Raw genomic sequence first — 17,507 nt, forward strand, 5'->3', positions numbered from 1 at the left:
TCTCCTACCCTATCCGCTCCTTCTCCTTCTCCCACTGCTCCGGCGTCAGACACCGTGGCGTCCACGCATGGATCGCGGCAATCTCCTCCTTCAGCAGGCCATTAATAAGTCTGCTCCGCGCGAGTAACGTCTTCTTCTCGAATTCGGGAGACACGATGATGGCGTTGAAGGCCTGGCCGCAGCCGCCGGACATGTCTTCTATGGAAATGTGGGTGATGTCCAGCGACGATCGGAGCTTCTTGGTCAGATACTCTGCGTCTATGGGCTGGGAGAACGACGAGGAGACTTGCGCGGCTTGCGTGTCGGTATTCGCGGCCATGGGGACGTCGATAGGGGAAGACGCGGCTCGGCGGGCGACGGCGGAGAAAGGGCGTGAGTGCCTGTGTTGGGAGAAGACTGCTGGTTTGAGGCTTTGGGCGACGCTCTTTGGTGAGCGGAGTGTGGTCGATTTCGGTATCAGTTGGCGCGTGGCTTGGAGTGCCAGGACGGTGCGGACGTGCATGAGGCTGTGTGAGTTTGGAGTTACTGGTGTGAGAAGCAGTAGTTTGATGGGGTGGGAATGCAGTATTCGTCAGGAAATCGGATCGCGATGTGGTTGCGAGTGAATTGGAAATCCATGCGGGCGAATCTTCGGCCACTTGCATATTGCGTCACTGGGGTGCTTGCAGCTCGTGCGGCTCAGCCTTGCGCGGACGGCGGTCTCCAACGACAACGACAACAGCGCCGACAAGCGGCACCCGAGTTCAACGCGTCCGCGCTCTGAATACCTACAATGCGCAGCTCCAGACTGAATCCGAATGCTTCGACCTCTGCTGCCACGAGCTCCATCCGTCCCTAAGCTCCACGCACCTCGGCTTCCCATCCGTCGCAAGATGAGCAGCTACCATGTTTCCCCATTCACCACGGCGGTGGTGTCCTCGATGCGCCGCCTCTACCCCGAGGCACTGGCAGACAAATCCTTCGACAATACCGGCTTGCTACTAGAAGCGCCCTTCATCCCCTCGCGGCCGCGCAACCGCAACTCTGTCCTGCTGACCGTCGACCTCACTCGCGCAGTGGCAGAGGAAGCTATCGAGAACAAACACTCCATCGTGGTTGCGTACCATCCCATCATCTTCCGTCCTCTCAAGTACATCACCACAGGCGATACGCAACAACTATCCATGACCTTGCTGCTTGCGCACGGGATCAGCGTGTATTGCCCACACACCGCGGTTGACACGGTTCCCGACGGCATGGCCGACTGGCTCTGCGACATTGTGACGGGCAAGCTCGAGGACCCCGAACCCGAAGCCTACGCCGCGGCGCCTCTGCCTTCTGAAACCGAAGTCACCACATCAGAGAGCGGGCCCGAGGCACCCTCCAAGGCCTCGACGAGACCGACCTCCCCTTCTGCCGCGGAACATGACAATGATGCCATGACCGACCCGTTCACCACACCAAAGGCGAAGATGAGGCTGGAGAGGCCGAATCATGTACACAGGACGTATTCGAAGCCCGGTCTGCCGCTTCCGACGGACGAGTTTCACACCAACGTGATTTCGCATGCGAGACACGTAATAACGCCTTCTCGGCGGATGGCAATCGACGCAGCGAACCAATTCACTGGCTCTGAGAACTACAATGTCTCGAATACCGGCGCTGGGCGGTTGATCGAGTTCTCCACACCGCAGCCTTTGACCCTCTTAATTACGAGGATAGCACATGCGATTGGACTGCCCAAGGGCTTTGCCGTGGCGATCCCGCAAGGTCAAAACCTAGGGGAGATCAACATCTCCAGTGTTGCGACGTGTCCAGGTAGCGGAGGCGGTGTCGTCAGAGGCACTCACGCCGATCTGATCTTCACGGGGGAACTGAGTCATCATGAGGCGCTTGCCGTGATTGAGCGGGGCGGATGTGTCATCACGCTTTTCCACTCGAATTCAGAAAGAGGTTATTTGTGGGGTGTCATGAGAGACAAGTTAGCGAGAGAGGTCAAGAGTGAGTGGGCCAAGGTGAGGAGTGAAGGGAGTGGGAAGAGGGGTTCGAGCGAGGAAATACAGCAGATGTTGAAGGACGAGAGTGTCGAAGTTGTGGTTAGTGAGAGGGATAGAGATCCCTATGGAATTGTGGTGCTGGACGACACAGCGGTTGAAGGACAGAAGATCAATGGAGGTGGCACCTGAATGAAACCCCTGGACCGAATCGCGAAGACTATAGTATCTCGCTCACCTACGCTCTTCGCCGCACAGCATGGCACGGCGCACCCGCGACAAGCAGGACCATGGAGTTCGAATACTCGCAGAACCCACCAAGTATTGCTTCGGCTCCGTTTGGTGAAGGATCAATCAGAATTGTGCGAACCGGCTACTGCTTTGTTGACCCTCGGAATGAACGACAAACTGGATAGTCCACCCGCAGCGACCAGTTTTACGACGTTCGTGTCGCCGAGTCTCTCACCATTTCTTCCACAAAATTGTGCCCTCTGAGGAAGCCATCCGTACGACCCCCAGGGCACCGTGCTGCCTACCGACATGCCACTGTTATTTCCGCAACGAGACGAGGTCTCGGAAAATGATATTGGATGGACGGCAGAGCTGCCGGAACGGTACCGGCAAAGTGTACTCAACGCTGTCGAACGACAACTTCCGGTACACACCCAATGCATAGCATTAATCTTCCAGCTTGAGGGACAGTCCGTTCCACAACAAGGCGGTACTACTGTACGTCGCAGTATCGAACGGTGGAGGCTGTCGCTGCTCGTTGAGCACCGGACCAGAATACTATACATATTGGACGACTACTCCCTGGACGGGATCCGCGGGCCCTCGTTCCAGGGAATCCTCACCAGCCCTGCCATTCTTTAGGGCCCCGGGCTTCGACTCAGAGTCGGACGCGAACGAGAGCTCCCTAGCGCCCATTGTACTCCATTGTTCTCCCGTCTGATCTACTGTGATAGACGTCGAGGTCCTCTGAAGCATCTTCTTCCACTCCAGAGTCCCATTAGGGGAAGCCATGACAAATTGCCTCGTCCGCACCGAGCACCTCTGCACGAGAAACTCTCTGCAAGTCACGCACCTGGACGTGCTCATCCAACTGCCGAGATACGAATGAATACTGGGAAGAGGGCCAGCCCTGATTATCAATCTCGATGACAACGTAATTATCGTGCCTTGCGTCGCATTGGACACAGTCATATCACCGTTTACAATGTGTCCATGGACTCACTCTTGATTGATTCCTTATGCCGGCACTAGTCATTCACCATGTATGTTCTCGGGATTAACTGTCTCCTACCTAGGTACCTAGGTACCTTGGCATCCACCACCCACAAACTGCGATACACCTCATAATTTACAGCAGCCATACCGACAGTGCATGTTCGCGATGGTTCGGACCACGACCCGGTGGACCGCGAATGCCAAGATGGATCCCTTTCAATGTCGCGGAGAGACACCACGCGAGCCGATTTAACCCTCTCTGTCTTTATATCGGCGCAACAGCCCTGCACTTTCCAGAGAGTACGAGGTATGAGGTACTTCCCAGACCACGCACCCACCGGAAACTCGATACGCCGATGGACTCCGATGTCATCTCGTTTCACCAGGCCCCTAGGTAGTAGTTATATTTCATGTTTAGTCGGCAAACTCCCGTGCCTGCCAGAATCTCTCCCTCTTTGTGGACGAGCTGAGAGGTCTCCATCGTGTACATACTCGTAGACCTTCTCCCATTTCTCCCTCTTCGTCGACGATCTGGACGTCTCCATCGTGTGCTCGTAGGCCTTTCGCCCAACCTCTCCCGCCTCGTCGATGACCTGAACGTCCTTATGGTGTGCTCGTTGACAACTTTCCACCCTCGACTCCCCCTTCTCGATTCCCTCGTTCTTCTTTCACGGCACAGTTACTCTCCCCCACTCCACGTGAGCGAGTAGAAGACACGCCGCCGTGGCCGCCAAATACGCGTGACAAGCCCTTCGTACCGCTCTTCCTGCGTGTCTGGAGGGCTGGAGATCAGCAAAGGGCCCGTGTGGAACCCTGTACCAGGACGCGCTGCGCCTATATAAGGGCACATGGGTAGCAGATCTGGGCACGCCAGCACAGAGCGTCGCAGCGATTATCTACCCTTTTAGGGCGGGAAGATCAAACCCCCTTGGCTCATCATCAGGTAGTGAAAGTCAACGTGGGCGTCTCTCCCGTGTTGTTGCTCATGGTGGTGACAGTTTCCCGCGGAGCTGATCAACATCCCTGACCAACGGCACGTCTTCTGCTTTGATGAAACCTGGACTCGAACTTGGTGTCGGCGTGGGCGTGGGCGTGGGCGGGGGCGTCGGGCTTGGACGCCGCCTCTCTGTAGTAGGGCACCACTGTATCTCTCCAAGCTCTGACTGTCTATCTTCTGAGAGCAAAGCTCTCAGAGCTATGAACTACGTATGCAGCACAGCTCCTGCCTCGCCATGCGAGGGCAATGACGGAACAAGGAAGGGACAGGGCAGGGATGAGACTGCCCGCCACACTCTCCCTCTCCTCGTCCCTGCGCACAGATTCCACCGACGGACAGTCAGCTCGGGATATTGATATTGATCTCTGCTTTGAATGCTTCAAGGAGGCTGGGCAGAACCTAATTACCTGGCGCGATTAGTGGATACGAAGCGACGCATAGACAGTAATATGTACCATGTCGGCAGAGAGTCGAAAAGCCGGAATCCATCCCAAATATCACATGAATCTGGATCTGCCGCGGGTGGAGCTGCAGTTAGTAGATTTCGTATTCCAGGTCTAGCGCTCACCAGAAGGAGCATGTCCTTCCTCGTAAGAGAGGTATGGTATTTGGCCAGCGTCTGCTTGTCGGCATGATGAACGAGAGGATGCTCGTGCTTCGTGGTAAAAAACTCAGAGCCAGACAATTGCTAATACGGACAAAAGCAACGGCATAAGCAACGTCGCGCTGCGGTTCATAGGCTGCGACCTGGCTCACGGATTAGCTGGAGACGACGAGATCATTATTGTCCGCGTTGCAACCCTGCTTCTGGTCCAAGGTATGCATCTGGCCATCGACGGTCAACTTTTGAATACACTTTGCGTCGCAGGAGATCCCGCTAGGTCGACTCGGAAACTGATTGATGGCGTACATATTTGACTGCACCAGATTTCTGTCATCGTAAGAACGGGTGATACCACAACCTGCCTGCCACAAGAATGAGCCAGTACCGCGGTTAAACTTGATAGGCCTGAGTGTAGGATCTCGGCCAGCGACCGTAGATCGTACTCTGTCATGGGATGTCTTCCTCAACTGATCGACGTCAACAACCCGTAGCCAGCGGGACAACATGTAGTGAAGACTTCACAGGCTGAGGATTAGCCTAGGAACGCCTCACAATAGGGCACCAGCACTATGACCAAGATCACTACATCAGTAGGAGGCATCAGCAGGACTGGCATTCCTTGGAGAAAGCACATATTCGAGTCGTTCAATGGTCAAAATTGACTTTTCGCCTTAGCGGCGCCAGCGATCTCCGGTATCGTTGCCGAGATGGGCCACTCAGATATCCAGACACAGCAAGCTCTGTGAACCCGTCGCATTCAGTCGGCAAGCCCATCTCTCACACTCGGTTGATCGAAAGGCGGCTTTAATCAGATGACAAGCTTAGACGCGAAATGGGAAACCAACGCACGTTTGACCGGGATCCTGGTTTGAGAGAGATGAACGCGTCATTACCCTGCGAGGGACCTGATAACCGTCGGCCACCGACCTCCACAGGCGGAAAACCCTGCGGCTTCGACACCAAAAAGCATCAACAACGGCCTTTGTCCTCGTCTTCGCTTTTACGTGACTCGACCCTCAGCTCTGAGAGAAGCCGGAGGCATGCGGCAGGCCGGGAGGCTGTGTCGACAGGGAGCGCGGAATAGCGGTGAAGGCCGACTACCTGTAGTCCTGCACCTCGCACAGAGGTGTGATGGATCGGCATAAACTTCCGCGGGGCATACTTGCCACCCGAGAAAGAGCCCACGGATTGCAATGATGAACCTGAGCCTCCTTCGACAGTTGCGTTGGGTTTTGGGGCTGGAACGCCAAAGACCGGTACCAACGCCGACGCTCATGCTCATGCTCATGCTCATGCTCATGGCTGATACGGATGCAGCGGGCCGACTTGCCTGTGATCGACCTGAGCTTGAGAGCGCAGCCCCGGGGACTGGATACTGTGTGTACCCTGCGAAGGTGTCCCTTCCGGCTCGGGGACCACTATCCGCTCGAGTTTGCAGCAAAACTACCAATGTCGTTCATCGATCTAGCCACTTGAAGCCGTTCACGGGCAGGAAAAGCCAGCAAATGCCCCAGTCGTGCTACGCATCGCCATAGCTCTCCCATCGGGCAGCCCTCGGCAAGACAACAGATCGAGTAAAGCCTAGGGAGTCAGAGGAAGGGCTTCTAACCTAAGACACGCGCCACCGAACAAGCTCGTTGCAGATGCCTCCAGAGAGTAAGGTCAAGGTCAAGGTGTGGCTCTCGCTACGCGGTTAGTCTTGCACACCAGGATCGGGGAGCCGCAGCTTTCACGCAGGCACGCCGGCAGCCATCCACGGCTGGAGCCTTACCACTGATCGGTGGTGTGGGCTTTGATGCGAGGGTTGGTAACTCAGCAGACGCAAGACACTGCATGCACAGGTGAGCAGAGTCTTCCCTAGTTGGTCGTCAGATGCATGATCTGTGTTTTCTTCAGTCGCTTGAGACCTGGTGCTAGGTAAGCGTTGGCGTGTTGAAACTTGTCTTGCTGGGCTTCCAAGCACACCTCTTTGCACAGGATTTATCAGTGAGCACAGCGAATCGCAATGGCGTGCTCAACCCGAGCCCGGAATCGATCGAGGGTGACTTCCTGGACAAGACCAGACCTCCCATAGTCGCCCTTCTTGCGTCCCGATCAGGACAGAACTCGACCTCGAACTGCCTTCCAAGCATCGAGTACTATTGGCAAAGCTCTCTTCCTACTTCTAGACGCCAAGCCGTGTTGGATTCCGTCCATTCATGACGCTTTGTGCGTTCCTCTGCCATATGAGAAAGTGCTTCCACCTAAAGTCAGGCTACTGCATGGCTCGAGGCGCATTGTCACAGCACGTAACGTCTGTGACTTCAGGCACGCGGTATCCACCAGGGTATGAACGGTCCCAGGTGCCTCTTACGGCTCGTTGGTCGCCGTGGTCAAGGATTGACAGCTCCGACCTCCGTTTACCGTGTCATTGGATGCTTGGGCGTAAGGGGCGTGTCGAAAGCCTCCGAGAACTCTGAGTGGGTAACGCAATGAGCGATCGCAGGTGTGCTCCGCAAGCCTGTTAGCAACGTCCGGGATTGGGCTTGCATTGTCCTGTTCTTGTTCCCTCCCAGCAGGTCCATGCCTCTTCGTAGCTCCAGAGTCATGCTTTTTACCGGCGAATAGAAGTACTCATCATGCGGCACAGAACTCGAGAATGGGGGTTCTTGCTATTTGAGACGGCTCAGAGCATGAAGGCCGACCGGCAGCCGCATGCACAACTCACTCAATCATCCCCCGAAGCCTTTGATGGCGAAGTCTGGGATCTTGATAGGCATTGGACCGCGTGCAGGGCACAGAATCCCTGTTAGCGGCGTCGCGTCTTCTGCTCAGGGATCAGGCACTGTGCGGCCCTCGCAAGGGTTTCATCGCCCCTCCAACTGCCGTGAAGATCGCGTCGATTCAATGTTGTAAGCATCCCTGTCATCTTTGTTCTCATGCCTGATTGCCGACCAACGATTGTCAGATCCCCAACACAATCTGTCAATTTCCGTTGCAGTACAGAGTACAGGAGAGATCAGATATTCAACAATTCGAGAAAGGGAAAACACATGGACCACTTTGCTCAATGATGAACACCCATGCCACATCGATCAGCTTCTTGTTCGTGATGTCCGTTGAAAGATAAAAGCCTCGTATTCGTCAGTTCTAGTTGGAGCCGAGTCTTGCATATATCCTCGTACGTCTTTGCTCGCCTCAACTTAGCTACTGGTTGGTCACTTAGTCACTCTGGTTAGTCCATTATCTCCGTTTCTTCTTACCCCACGCAACACTCGACACTGCAAGATTTCATTACATTTGTCTGTGCTCGTGCTGCGTACCAATTTTGTATAATTGCAAAACCCGGATGGCCCATCGATCGTAGATCGCCACACCCATCTTCAGATTCTGTGTAACTAACTACTACCCAGCGGTGACTGTATTACACAGCATTCAATCCACATTCCAAGACACGGACCAAGCTTTGTGTGACCACAGCCAGGCGATTGTGAAACCACAATCCTAGAAGGGGACGGCGTAGGAATTCGACATCCGGCGCAGTGGAGCTCAAGCTCGAGGTCGCAAGGGCGCCGTTTCCCCCCTCCGCGTCATGGAGGGGGGGCAAGTGGACGGCACGCCATTGCGAATACGGGAGGTGCGTTGTGGCAGGTGCAGCGCCCTGTCGAGTCGAGCTCTTCCCTTGCGAGGTCGCTGGGCCAAGGGCGGTCTAGAACATCAAGTAGCGGATGGCCTTGCGACCTGCAGGTGCAGAGCCGCATGAGAAAACGGGTGGGCAATCCGCGTCTGAAAGAGGATGAAGTGGGCCGCAAGGTGCCTTTCTGCTCACTGGGAGTGGGTGAACGGTAGTTGGGCCACGAGTAATCGCGCATAGAGCAAAATACATGCCAGGAAGAGAAGAGAGCTGAGCGTGAGGATTAAGATAAGCCAAAGGATATGCATTGAGGGGCTGAGCACTCCAGAGCGCTGGGGCTCGAATTCACGTCGACCGGTAGTAGCGTCCTAGGTAGACGTGAGCTGTCTTCACTTCTCAATTAGTTCTCGCTGGCCGTGCTAGCGATGCATGTTCGCTCGCGGCTGCTTCACGCCACCGGATGCTCTTGCTTCCCTGAACTTACTTTCAATGGGTGATGGAGACGTCAGAAGCTGACGGCATCCTCGACAGGACAGTACGCGTTCCGCCAGCAGGCATGTGTTGGGGATGCTTGGTGCTTGTGAAAGGGGTCCCTGGCAGACACTCACCCGACCATTGATGGGTTCTTCCCCCACCACTCACCTGCATGCGCTGGCTCTACAGTCGTTCTTACCGTTACGAGCACCTCCGGCCGCAGGTCGTCCTCACATATGATAAGGGTCGATCATAACCTTACCTCCTACCTCACCAGAACCTCACCGGAACCTCACCACCAAATGACCTCTACTACCGCGTTGAAGATTCCATGTGCCCAAGCTACCATATGCATTTTGTTTGGCGTGCCACTGGGACTCATCCTTCATGCCCAGGGTTGGTGGTCGTGCCTATTTCCTCCCAGATCATTCATGGTGGGCGCACCTATCTAGCCGCCTCCCGTGCCTTTAGGATGAGGACACCAAAGTAAGTTGGTTCCAACATGCAAGTCCCCACCGCATGACACAACCGAGCCTCCTTTCCCCGCCTATCTCACCCATCGGTGCCCGAGCCAACCCTAGACCACTCGCATGAATTCACGGCTTTTGTTTTTGAATTGCAGACGTAAGGAGGTAAAGTGGGCACGACTGATAGTGCATGTCGGCGCCCAATAAGGCTCGTCTGCTGAGATGTCGAAAGGAAAGACGTAAAAGTACAATCTGGAGTTGTGTCGAAAGAAACGTGGATAACAGCATCCGCACCTCACTTTGCCGTGGCATCGCGCCTCTGGTGGATAGGGAAGATAGGACCGAGACGCGTCGCGATTCGTTCGAGGGCCAACAGCTCACATCATCTGGTCTTGAGTCATGTCACCAGTCGCCTCTTGACCCTCCATAGCTTCGTTGCCATTGGCGTTGGTGTATTTGACGTAGCTCAACCCGAGCGGGCGGCCGCCGTACATGTAGCCTGTAAACTTGGCTGTGAAGTGTTAGCATGACTTTGCCGCAACAGGTGCGAAGGCACATACAGATGGCTGTTTCAGCGTTTTCAGCAGTGTCAAATTCAACGACACCAGATCCCCGAGACCGCCCACCTGGCTCGTATTGGATCTCCGCGCGTTCGACTTTGCCAATTGTGGTGAACAATTCGACCAAGTCCTCGTTGCTGGTGGACCAGGGAAGCTGTATCGCTGTCAGCGTGCTTGCACTGGCCATGCAGAACAGGCTACTCACGTTGCGGACGTAGATTGTCTGGCTGCGCTCGCCTCCGGTAGTCGCAAAGTCGGTGAAAGGGTTAGGAGCCGCTTGCTCTTGAGCTGCTCCTCCACCATAACCACCGCCTCCGCCGCCACCCGCATACCCACCACCGGCGCCATAACCGCCTCCTCGACCAAACCCGCCACCGTATCCTCCACGACCTCCAAAGCCTCCTCTACCACCACCGAAACCGCCGCGAGCGCCGTACCCTCCTCCAAACCCGCCGCGTCCACCGTAGCCGCCCATGGGAGGCCCGCTGCTTGCATAGCGGTCTTCTCGGACTTCAAGGGCGCGGCCATGCCAGTCGTAACCATTGAATTGCTGGATTGCGTTTCGGGCGTCGTTGGGAGATTCGAATGCCACAATGCCGGTGCCCTTAGGACGGCCGGTAGGATCAACGTGGACGTCGGCTCGAATGACGGTTCCTTCCTGAGCTGTCATATGTAAGATGTATAGTCAACTCATCAAAAAAAGAGTAAACGTACAAGCTTGGCGGAAGAGGTCCTTCAGATCCTGCCACCCGACATTGAAAGGGAGCTGCAAAGTTCATGTCAACACATCTTTGAAACCAGGAGGAATTGAAGCAATGAGGAACAAACATTGGAGACATAAAGTTGTCGACCGCCACCACCACCACCACCACCGGCGCCCATGCCGCCGCCATAGTGGCCACCACCACCGTAGCCACCAAAGCCGCCGCCTCCGCGGGGTCCGCTGCCGTAGTCGCCGCGACCGCCTGGTGGGCCGGTGAATCGAGGTTCGGTTTCGCGGTCCTAGTAAAGAAACCCTGCGGTCAGTCGTGACTAGACATAATGTTGGCCCGAAAGAGAATGCGCACCTCTCGAACATAGACGAGACGACCCATCAAGCTCTGGTTGCTGAGTGTCTGAATGGCTTGTTGGGCTTGTTCCCTAGTTGCGTACTCCACAATCCTAACATAGAGTTAGCACGCGCGTCAGCTGGCGAGATAGGTTGGGAATGTGGCTTACCCGCATCCCTACATAAACCCGTGGACCAGGTCCAACCCGTCAATCCAACGTCCAAACAAAAGTAAACCAGAAAAGGAAGACCAGTAGAACCAGCCGCATCACACAATGGCGCCCACCTTCGACATTCCGTTCGGAAGAAGCAAGACATCAGCAAAGAGAACTTCTCCCGCTGTTTCAAAGTCAGTCGTGTCTCGAGCTAGGGGCAAACGGCGAGAAACTTACCTTGTCTCATGAAATCTTTGAGGTGATGCCATTTGACGTCGTACGCCAAATTGCCCACATAGACCCGACGGTCTTGTTGAGAGGACTCGCGCACTGACTGCATCATTTGTTCTTTCGCCGCAGCTCGTTCTTCAAATGATCTTTGCGGTGGTCGACCTCCACCAGCGAAGCCCGATCCTCCTGAGTATCCTCCAGATGCGTTGGCTGCACCGCTCATGGGACTCCGAGACCGACGTTCGCTGCGGCGGTATTCGTCACCTCTGCTGCGAGATCGGCTACGGGGTGAGTAGGAGCGTCGGCTCCGTCGTGGACTCCGTGATCGGCGACGGGACGATCGAGATCGGTCTGATCGGTCCCTCTGTAAATGATGGTCAGAAACCCCACGGGTAAGAGTGATCATAACGTGTGAGCGAGGTGAGGCTGCGGCTGAGGTTGAATTTAAAAGGGCTGCGCAGGCGAGTGCGAGATTCAGTGACACGTGCAAGTGATGCAGCACAAATACTGTGATACCGCAGTGAATCGACAATGAGGTGGTCTAGTCTCCCTGAATCGCCTTTCCGCCTCACGCACAGGGACATAAGGCGCAAGTGGACCCCAGGCCGATTGGGAATGGTCGCAGTGAGGTTGGTCACATCTTCACCCCCCGATCCAGGTGAATGCGAAACTCGGTGTGTGCGCGAAACAGAAAACCGTGTCACTTACTATAAGTCACAGAGTTAGCGATCCGACTGGCGTAGGCAGAGATGTGGAAGCGGAAGAAAAGAGACGGTGAAGGGATGAGGTTGGGCAGGGAGATTTGATGCAATCGAATTCGGGACAGGGCACATGTTGGGCAGGGCAAGGAATGACCAGGCAGGTCAAGGCCGGAAGGGCTAGACTGGAGCACCGAGGTGAACAAAGCAGAGGAACGCACCCATGATTATCGATTGCCGAGAGGTCGTGCGGCGGGTTTTGCTCTGTTGACTCTACTGAGATCAGGATCGTATGCACGAGAATGCAGGAAGGGAGGGGGGAGGGAAGAGACCAGCTAACGAATTTCCCGAGTGGCACAAGGGCTGTCTGAGCTGTCCGCAGTGAACGCGCGCAGCTCGTTTTGTCCGTGTGTGGAGCGGCTCCTCTGGACCTGGCGACAGGCTCCGGGGAATCAAAAGATAGGATTCCTGACACGCGCGAACACAGCGAAGACCGAGTCTGACGGAACCTCCGAGCACAGAACGGCGCGTCTTTAGACCGACTTGTTCGCGGGTACAGAGTACGTGCTCAGGTGTTTGCTTCTGTGCCGGGTAAAATTTTCTTGCCAGCCAAACGGAAGTTGAATTGCGGCGGCAAGGAGCCCAGTCCGGCTCTGGCGGGGCGAAAGAGAACGAGTTTTGAAGTGGAGTCTCCGAGTCATGCAATGCTTTCCGAGCGCGGTGCTGTACGTGGGAGATAGGACGTGATTGGGCCGTGATATGGTGTCTTTGGGAGCGTGGTGTTGATACCTAAGGCAGGTGATGCTGTAAATGGAAACCTCTGCCATAACACGGTCAGTCAGCAACATGTTCCATCAATGCTTCCATTCGTCACGCGCTTGTCGCGCATCCATCACATCGGACTCCACCGTCTCTGAGGACGATTTCGCCGACGCAGCCTCCACTTTCCAGGGTGCCTGTGCCATTCCTCCTCTTTTTGTCTGTGCCAAAGCAAGGGAGAGGTGAGTGACCAACCAGAGGTCGGCCACTGAGCGCGCAATTGGCTCTTGTCGGGGCTGTCAGGACAGGGTCCGTTCGGAACGGTGCCCAATAGGGGCTGCTGTCACGATAATACAGTCGATCGAGTAAGCCTGTAAGCCTGCTGTCTGGGGCCTAACGCGAGGACGGATGCGGCTGTGTGAGCAGCACGGCAGAGTCGGGCCACGGAGGAGGGTTAGGAGGGTCAGGTATGGGAAAGGCTCCGATGGAATCACGGCAGCTATTGACGCGGGAGGCAGCAAGATGGATGCAAGGTGTTGATGGCGAGAGATGGCTTGTGGATGGGCGCAGCACAGAGTGTGACGGCAAAACAAGCGAAGGCACGATGTCTGAGTGGGCCGCTGGCCTTGGCGCTAGCACTGCATTTGAGCTGCTTGAACTCCCCTGTTCCTGTCACCGAGACTTGAACTGTCAAGCTAATTGATCAGTCCTACACACGCAGTAGTATAAGCCAATACTGGTGGGCCTGTTCGAGCTTCAATGCACACCGAGGTACCTAGTCTACAACCCTCGGTGCGCCTATAAGGCAGCGTGGGTGCCAATAGGGCCGTTGTTGCCGCCAGGCAGGAAATCGGTTCCTCGATTTCAGAGCCAGGAAAGGGCCTCTCCGAGCATAAGCTCTGCCTCCGCAACCTCTTCTGCCTGGCGCTTCTCTTTCAGCCCTCTCAGGACCGTGGCTCTGCAGCTCCTGTATAGATTAAGCTAGTCCTGCGTTCTTTGTGCTGCCCCTGCACAAGACTCTCTCGGGTGGCGCCTGAGAGCCATTCGCATTGTTACGAAGGGAGGACCGTTAGAGGGAGATTTGAGTTATGGAGCATTCTCTGCTGAAGATGCTCGCGACTAATGGTCTGTCCGAGCAGATTATTGATCTTCGAGACGGAGTCTTTCTCCAGCTTTGGACTCGCTCGGCTGCGGACCGGCCGCTCATCGCTCGGCCTACCCACAAACTCTTGACATGGGGATCTCTAGGTTTCCCATTATGTCTGCTGTTCACCGGCGAGGTGCCAGATCCTGAGCCGTGGAGATAGTGTATTGGGGTCGAACTCTATCGTCTGCGACCACGCTTTCTGGACCTCGTCCATGCGGCGCTCTAATCTTTCATGCATGAAGCTGACCCAGATTGAGCAGGACCCTTCCAAGGTTGTCAAACACTGTCTAGGGTTGACGGCTTACGAACGATAAGATCGGCAGCCCGTGGCGCCATACGAGATAGCTGGGCGTGAAAACGTCCCACATATCACCACCGCCTGTTCGCCAATTATTGCGACCGGGTTGTGCTGGCTACTCTGCACCTGCTAAGGTCTGGAGTTACATAACATGCACTATCCTTTGTTCGAAACAATCCCCGCGCATTTATCGGCCTGTTGGGTTCGATGACCCCACGATAAGGCCGAACTCTCCCTCGCGCATGTTGCGGCTAGGTGCACCGGAAGCTCTCCCACATGCATCTCGCAAAGTCTAAGCGCATTTCGGGCCTGCCTCTCAGGTGAGTGAGGAGCAAGCCACAGCGGCAGCCAAGTCAATAGTTGGCCCAAAGCCTCGATGCCCAGTCAATCGGCATGAAGTACTCCGTAGAAGCGCGGATAAAAGGAGCCCAAGAGCCTGCGGCTGCGGCGCTGGGCTTGGACGATCCACCGGCTCTCTGCTTCCGCGTTGACCGCACACAACCATCTTTCAACCTCGCTCCTATGAACGCCGATGACTGCGCCACTTTTGACATACATTCCTGCTGCTAGATGCATTCAGCACTCGGAATGGTGACTGGAAACAGGTTGGCGCGAGGTGCGACTGATGCAAAAGCGCATAATCGACTACTGTCGTCTTTTCTCTGCGGGGCATCCAAGGGCCGGAAGCATTCTTCGCGATCGTGCATGGTTGGCCCTCTTACGAAAGTGGCTCGAAGGGAAGCTTTGGAGTTGTAGGTACTGTGTAGGAATCCGAGTTGCATATGGAGTACAAGTACCCCATGTTATGCAAGATATATCCCGGGACAATTTTTATCTGGGTCACCTCTGTGACGGTGCCCAACTGGACTCTGCCTCTTGCGGCTACACATCGGGTACATACTGTACGTAGTACTCGAAGACACCGAGCACTGGGCTCAACCCACACGTTACTGCACACGGATCGAAAATCCTTCAAGTAATCTTCTAGAATAATTGTCACCGCTCCCTACTAATCGTAGCCGCTGGGAGTTGCATTCATCTGACACGCCTTTGCTGGATTCAGATGCGATCCGATCACTTAGTTATGCGAGCAGGCGGGTAAGAGAGGAGAGGGACATTCGGTGGTCAGGCAGAGTGACAAGTGCATTTTTGCCACCTGGAGTACTACCATCTATCTTGCAATATAGGTCTTTACCTTCCGCTTCTGGGCGATGTCCAGCTGGCTAGCCGTCTGACACAAATGGGTGATTAGAGCTAATGTCGGGGTCCAGCTCCTGGATCGTTCAAACAGTTGAGCGCAGTCCAGCGAAGTCGAATCAGTCACGGGAGCTCCCCGTTGCAGCCAATGAGGCTAAGTCAGTGCCAAGCCTTGCAAGGCTGGAGATTTTCCAAGTCCGCCGCAACTGCATCTGCGCCCCAGGAATAGATCACCCAATATCTTCGCCTGGCTCATCAAATGATCAAGCACTTCATGATTAGCTTATGCCTTCGCGGACGGCTGCAGATGTCGTGCATATTCACATGCAGTAGGAACCACACACTGCACATCTGAGTCGCCAGTCTCTATCCGCATCTCACGTCCGACAACTCGCGCTCGCCCAAACCGCTTGCGATTTCTTCAAAAGAGCTCATACCGTAGTATACCCGTCTCATCCCGATCAGGTCAGGCTCCGACCATGTCTACTGCTTGCGCGCCGGGTATGACACTCACAGAAGCATTACTGGCTCGTTTAGTTACGACAAGTAAGCCATGCCGATCCGCAAACAGGGTGGCTACCTACCAGCTCAAACGAACATACTTCTCGATACATCACCCGGATCCCCCACCTTTCCCCGAAGCCCAACATAGAATCCTCTCTGCGGCTATCAAACGCGTTCCAGAACATGGCTTCACACAAAGAGCAATGACATTGGGAGCTAAGGACGCGGGATACCTTGATGTGACAGTCCAGCTGTTTCCTCGTCGTGTGTTCGATCTGATCAATTATCATCTTGTCACACAAAGGCTCTTGCTGAAGGATAAGGTACAATTCCCCGAAGAAGGCAGGTTCGGTCTGGGTGGGAAGGTCCGGACGCTTGCCATGGCACGCCTGAGAGCCAATGCAGACATCATCCAGCATTGGAAAGCAGTAAGTGACACGCCATCTCCCTACTCGAGCGAGGAATTGACAAGCTTCGTGACAGGCTCTGGGCCACATGTCCCTCCTCGAAAATATCCCTGCCTCCGTGAAAGAGCTCAATGCTCTGTCCGACGAAATCTGGTACCTCGCTGGCGACACAGCTGTTGATTCCTCCTGGTACACGAAAAGAGCCTCACTCGCAGCAGTCTATGCCAGCTCGGAGATGTTTATGACGACAGACACCTCGAGTGATTTTGTTGCGACAGAAGAATTCCTGGACCGAAGGCTGAAAGATGCGCAGATTGTAGGAGGGTTGGTGGGAGGATTCACACAGTATGTCAGCTTCTGGACTGGCAACAGTGTCAATTTGGCCCGATCCTTGGGCATGAGGGTGTGAACGGCGACGCCCAAATCACATGTGCTTGAGTTTGACGAGACACGGAGTAATGCCCCTCTCGCGGTATCGATCTTGGGTCGCGCAATTCCGCTGGAGATCAGATGCCTCGTCCCTCCACCATCATTCAGGGTCTTAGGCAAAGATTCTGCACTAGAAGCCTGGAGGCGTGTCCAGAAAATTGTGCCATCAATCGAGAGAAAACAAGGGTAGTCATGGATTTCCTTCCTTCGATCACCTTTCTGATCTCACTTCTCACCTCTCGGAACTTTTGTATCAGGGGTCACATTAGTCACATTACTCAGATTATCAATCCTCCGACTTTCGGTACCAAAGCCACGCCTGGGACGGTCGACGAGGACTGTAGGAGGCTCTCATGGATTTCGTTCATACGCTGACATGCGAGGCGACCCTGCAATCATGTCCGCCCGAGAAGAATATCGTATTTCCCGGAATCCTCGTGTTTATGGAACGTGGCAGATCCTCAATCCACCTGCCGCAAGTATCAGTCTTGACGCTCGCTCGTCGCTGCCCCACTGGGCAAGCTCTTGTTAGCCATAGCCCAACCACAAACCAGAATGTGCCCTCAAGATTGTCAATGGGAGCTGGTCAAAGGTCATGTACATCAAACGGTCAGGCAATTGACTTGTTGTCATGATGAAACCCATTGGCCACCTGGTGGAACCTTCTGGCTAGTGAGACACCCCATGGTCATCTACACTCCCATCGCGAAAGCCAGCTT

General features: G+C 55.0%; 4 protein-coding genes across 4 annotated transcripts; 2 read left to right on the forward strand and 2 right to left on the reverse strand.

Annotated features, from left to right (window-relative positions):
- Window positions 1–4: 4 nt before the first annotated feature.
- On the reverse strand, window positions 5–319 carry A1O7_04358 (BolA protein; the record flags this gene model as incomplete). Its single annotated transcript, XM_007758369.1, has 1 exon — window positions 5–319. One exon carries the CDS (start codon window positions 317–319, stop codon window positions 5–7), a length of 315 nt encoding a protein of 104 aa, XP_007756559.1.
- Window positions 320–872: 553 nt separating this feature from the next.
- On the forward strand, window positions 873–2,165 carry A1O7_04359 (uncharacterized protein; the record flags this gene model as incomplete). Its single annotated transcript, XM_007758370.1, has 1 exon — window positions 873–2,165. One exon carries the CDS (start codon window positions 873–875, stop codon window positions 2,163–2,165), a length of 1,293 nt encoding a protein of 430 aa, XP_007756560.1.
- A 7,567-nt stretch (window positions 2,166–9,732) lies between these two features.
- Window positions 9,733–11,572, reverse strand: A1O7_04360 (uncharacterized protein; the record flags this gene model as incomplete). The annotated part of the gene is made up of 8 exons (XM_007758371.1): window positions 9,733–9,866; window positions 9,916–10,069; window positions 10,121–10,578; window positions 10,630–10,681; window positions 10,744–10,917; window positions 10,983–11,076; window positions 11,236–11,302; window positions 11,356–11,572. 8 exons carry the CDS (start codon window positions 11,570–11,572, stop codon window positions 9,733–9,735), a joined length of 1,350 nt encoding a protein of 449 aa, XP_007756561.1.
- A 4,583-nt stretch (window positions 11,573–16,155) lies between these two features.
- Window positions 16,156–16,768, forward strand: A1O7_04361 (rpsU-divergently transcribed protein; the record flags this gene model as incomplete). The annotated part of the gene is made up of 2 exons (XM_007758372.1): window positions 16,156–16,380; window positions 16,436–16,768. The coding sequence occupies 2 exons, from the start codon at window positions 16,156–16,158 to the stop codon at window positions 16,766–16,768; spliced, it is 558 nt and encodes a 185-aa protein (XP_007756562.1).
- Window positions 16,769–17,507: the final 739 nt, after the last annotated feature.

Source organism: Cladophialophora yegresii (assembly GCF_000585515.1).
Source record: "Cladophialophora yegresii CBS 114405 chromosome Unknown aczIN-supercont1.3, whole genome shotgun sequence".
In the NCBI taxonomy this organism is placed as follows: domain Eukaryota; kingdom Fungi; phylum Ascomycota; class Eurotiomycetes; order Chaetothyriales; family Herpotrichiellaceae; genus Cladophialophora; species Cladophialophora yegresii.